General features: G+C 33.8%; 1 protein-coding gene across 1 annotated transcript; it reads left to right on the top strand.

Moving 5' to 3' along the window:
* The first annotated feature begins 648 nt into the window (after positions 1 to 648).
* Positions 649 to 1,879, top strand: LOC145121023 (large ribosomal subunit protein P2B-like). The gene is made up of 4 exons (XM_079056809.1): positions 649 to 756; positions 1,023 to 1,111; positions 1,355 to 1,581; positions 1,676 to 1,879. Exons 2-4 carry the CDS (start codon positions 1,024 to 1,026, stop codon positions 1,703 to 1,705), a joined length of 345 nt encoding a protein of 114 aa, XP_078912935.1. The 5' UTR covers positions 649 to 756; position 1,023; the 3' UTR covers positions 1,706 to 1,879.
* Positions 1,880 to 3,231: the final 1,352 nt, after the last annotated feature.

Below are 3,231 nucleotides of genomic sequence, written 5' to 3' on the forward strand. Positions count from 1 at the left end.
ATCGGACGAGTCGAAAGGATCCATAATTTTTTTGAAGATAATTGAAACTATATAGAGAAAAAGAGAGATTTGTGTGGAAAAAATTGTATAGATAATAGGTATTTATATAGGAAAAGAATAATTAATTTTAAAGTTATTTTTTTTTATTAATTGACCGTTTGAGTTTAATTCAAACGGTATAATACGCGTTTCGCTCGGTGGTAACGAGCACGAGGTGCCCCACAACGAGAAGAAACGAGAAGGGGGCGGTGTTCCTCCCGTTATGACGCCGTTATGGCGTGTACACGTAGACCATAACGAGCAATTCCTGACCCATACCAATCACATGGAGAAAAAACAAGAACCGAGGAAACATACATAAATTATGAAAAAGACAAAAACACGAAATAAAACCAAAACAAATGGCCCATAGATATGCATTGAGTTATGTTTGATTTCAATCTATTTAAGTATTGTTAACCTGTATATATAAAAAAAAGGCCCAATCCTTCGATGAGCCCATTCTTTATACTTTAAGCCATAGATATGCATTGAGTTATGTTTGATTTCAATCTATTTAAGTATTGTTGACTTGAAAAAAAAGGCCCAATCTTTCGATGAGCCCATTCTTTATACTTTAAGCGAAGCCCAACAAGGATAGGAAGGGATATCACAATTCACAGAAGTTATAAAGAGGTTAGGGTTCCAACTGACCGAAGAACCCTAACGCCCACAAGGAAGCAAAGAGATACTCAGCGGCTGTAACAGATATTGCAGGTATTCTACTTAACAATATTGGTCTACCTCTATTAGGAAACATCTTACATTCAGAAGTTCTGGAAAACAAATTTCAGTGATTCCTCAAAGGTTTTAGTTTGCCGACGAACTCGTTGTTCGTTCTTTGCATACTGTTATAATCGTATGCTTGATCGGGAAAACACGAGTTGTGTAGGCGTTTGAGTGGCAGTTGTGATTATTGTAAATGGTTGTATTTCGATGATGGAATCCGATTGTGACTGTGTTTGTTATGTTTTTGGATGCAGAATGAAGGTTGTCGCAGCGTATTTGTTGGCTCTTTTGGGAGGTAACACTACCCCATCAGCTGAAGATTTGAAGAAAATTCTCGGTTCAGGTATGCCTTCCAGTCTTTAAGCTCGTTGATTTTTCATCCTATGATTTGTTTCTCTTGTATTTTCGTTTCTTTGTATGAAACTTGCTACATTAGATGTGGGTTGTCGTGAAAACTACATAATACCAATTGATCTATATCACTAAGTAGTTTTGTGAGCGATGAAGAACGATTTTTGCTACTTGCTAGTTAAATCTGTTAAAATTTTGATTTTTGATGTAATGGATGTCATTTGATAATGTGCAGTTGGAGCTGAAGCCGATGATGATAGAATTGAATTGCTCTTGTCCGAAGTCAAGGGTAAAGATATCACTGAATTGATTGCATCCGGAAGGGAAAAGTTGGCTTCAGTTCCATCCGGTGGTGGTGGTGTTGCTGTTGCTGCCGCCGCTGGTGGTGCTGCACCTGCTGCTGCAGCAGCTGCCGAACCAAAGAAAGAGGAGAAAGTTGAGGAGAAGGAGGAGTCTGATGATGTAAGCTTCTTTATTCTTTGTTTCTTTTGAGGTTGAGAGTTATTTCAATAATTCATATTTTCTTGACATGTTTGGTTGTATATTGTTTTTGCAGGAAATGGGATTCAGTTTATTTGATGACTAGAAGGGCGATGATACTTTTGTGCTCTTTTGTTTTGATGCATCTAAGGTTTTATATTTTGTTATGAAGTTTTGGTATTTTTTAGCTTGAATTATGTGAGACAATTAAAAAGATCTTGGATGTAAAAGGATTAGTTGAAAATTTTAAGATTTTTAATTGAAGTGGTTTGATTTGATACTTCTGGTTTATTTATGCTTGTTATCTTAAATTTTAACATGTGGCGGGTGGTTTTGTTTTTGCAAAATGATAGAAGATATGTATTGTTGTTAAGTATCTTAGAATGTTTATATCAAAGACAATGTTTATGACTATATCCACTTGAGAAATGCCATATATGCCTCCAAATGTAGATATTCAATCATTCATTGCCAACAATTAGTACAAGAGGCAAAGTAAAGGATGCAAACTACTTTAAGCATGACCAAAAGTAAGTAACCAACACATTATGTTTAAAAGTCATGAAACATTTCTGAAAAGCTCAAAATTTATCAAAACTTCACTAAATTGGGGAAAACGTTACAATCAAATGAAGGATATAAACACATAATAATATCATAAACACATCATAAAGGTAAACAATGTATAAGTATGCAATGCATGATATGGAAACTAAAATCAAACCTTGAGCGCAAAATGGATATGATGCAAACTAGGGATGTTATTCGGCTTGGAACTGAACCGAAACGAGTAAATTGAAAACCAAATTGGACTAATAGTAGGAACCGAAGACCGAACCATTTAAACAAATAAGAGTCTGGTTCGGTTCGGATAATAATCGGTCCGATTCGGTTAACCGAAAAACCCGAATAACATGTACAATATGATTAAGGACCGAAATGAACTGGAAAACCGAAAAGAACCGGATTGTTTGGTATTTAAAAAAAAACTTAGAGGGTTGTTTTTGTGATTATTTAATATATTAGAAATGTAATAAAATATATTATTGAATGATTCGTCCTTTTCGGTTATTAACCGAAAAAAACTGAAAAACTTGTACAATATACTTAAGATTCGAAACGAATCGAAAAGAACTGAAGGTTAATCCAACAACCAAATGAAAAAATAGGATGTAGAAATACAAGGATAACAATATCTAACAAACATAGACAAACACTATCGAGGAGGATGGTAGTTCATTTTTTATTAAAATAATGTGTTGTACAAAACTACAAATGTTAGCCGAATACAAAAAATCTATGGCTTTATAGAAGTCAAGTTTATAAAAGGAAACCTTTTTAAGAAGTATGATCTTACAAAAGGTAGTAGTAAAGTACATAAGGCTTCTTTAGGAATCTTATATGTACATTTTTTTTTAAAAACATTGGTACAAACCTATGTAAACCTGTCCTAATGTCTATGTGACATGTCAAGCACAAAACACTAGTACATAAATTGCACAAGGATTTAATGTGATACACATCTATAAAACAATCCATTTCAACATTAACTTAACAAATTAAAATTAAGATGTTAGCTTCAAAGATCAAAATCGCAAGGAAACCCTAAAATAAGGATAAAAATGTAAAGAA

This window comes from Lactuca virosa, chromosome 6, assembly GCF_052849685.1.
Source record: "Lactuca virosa cultivar CGN04683 chromosome 6, Lactuca_virosa_CGN04683_v6, whole genome shotgun sequence".
NCBI classification, from domain to species: Eukaryota; Viridiplantae; Streptophyta; class Magnoliopsida; order Asterales; family Asteraceae; genus Lactuca; species Lactuca virosa.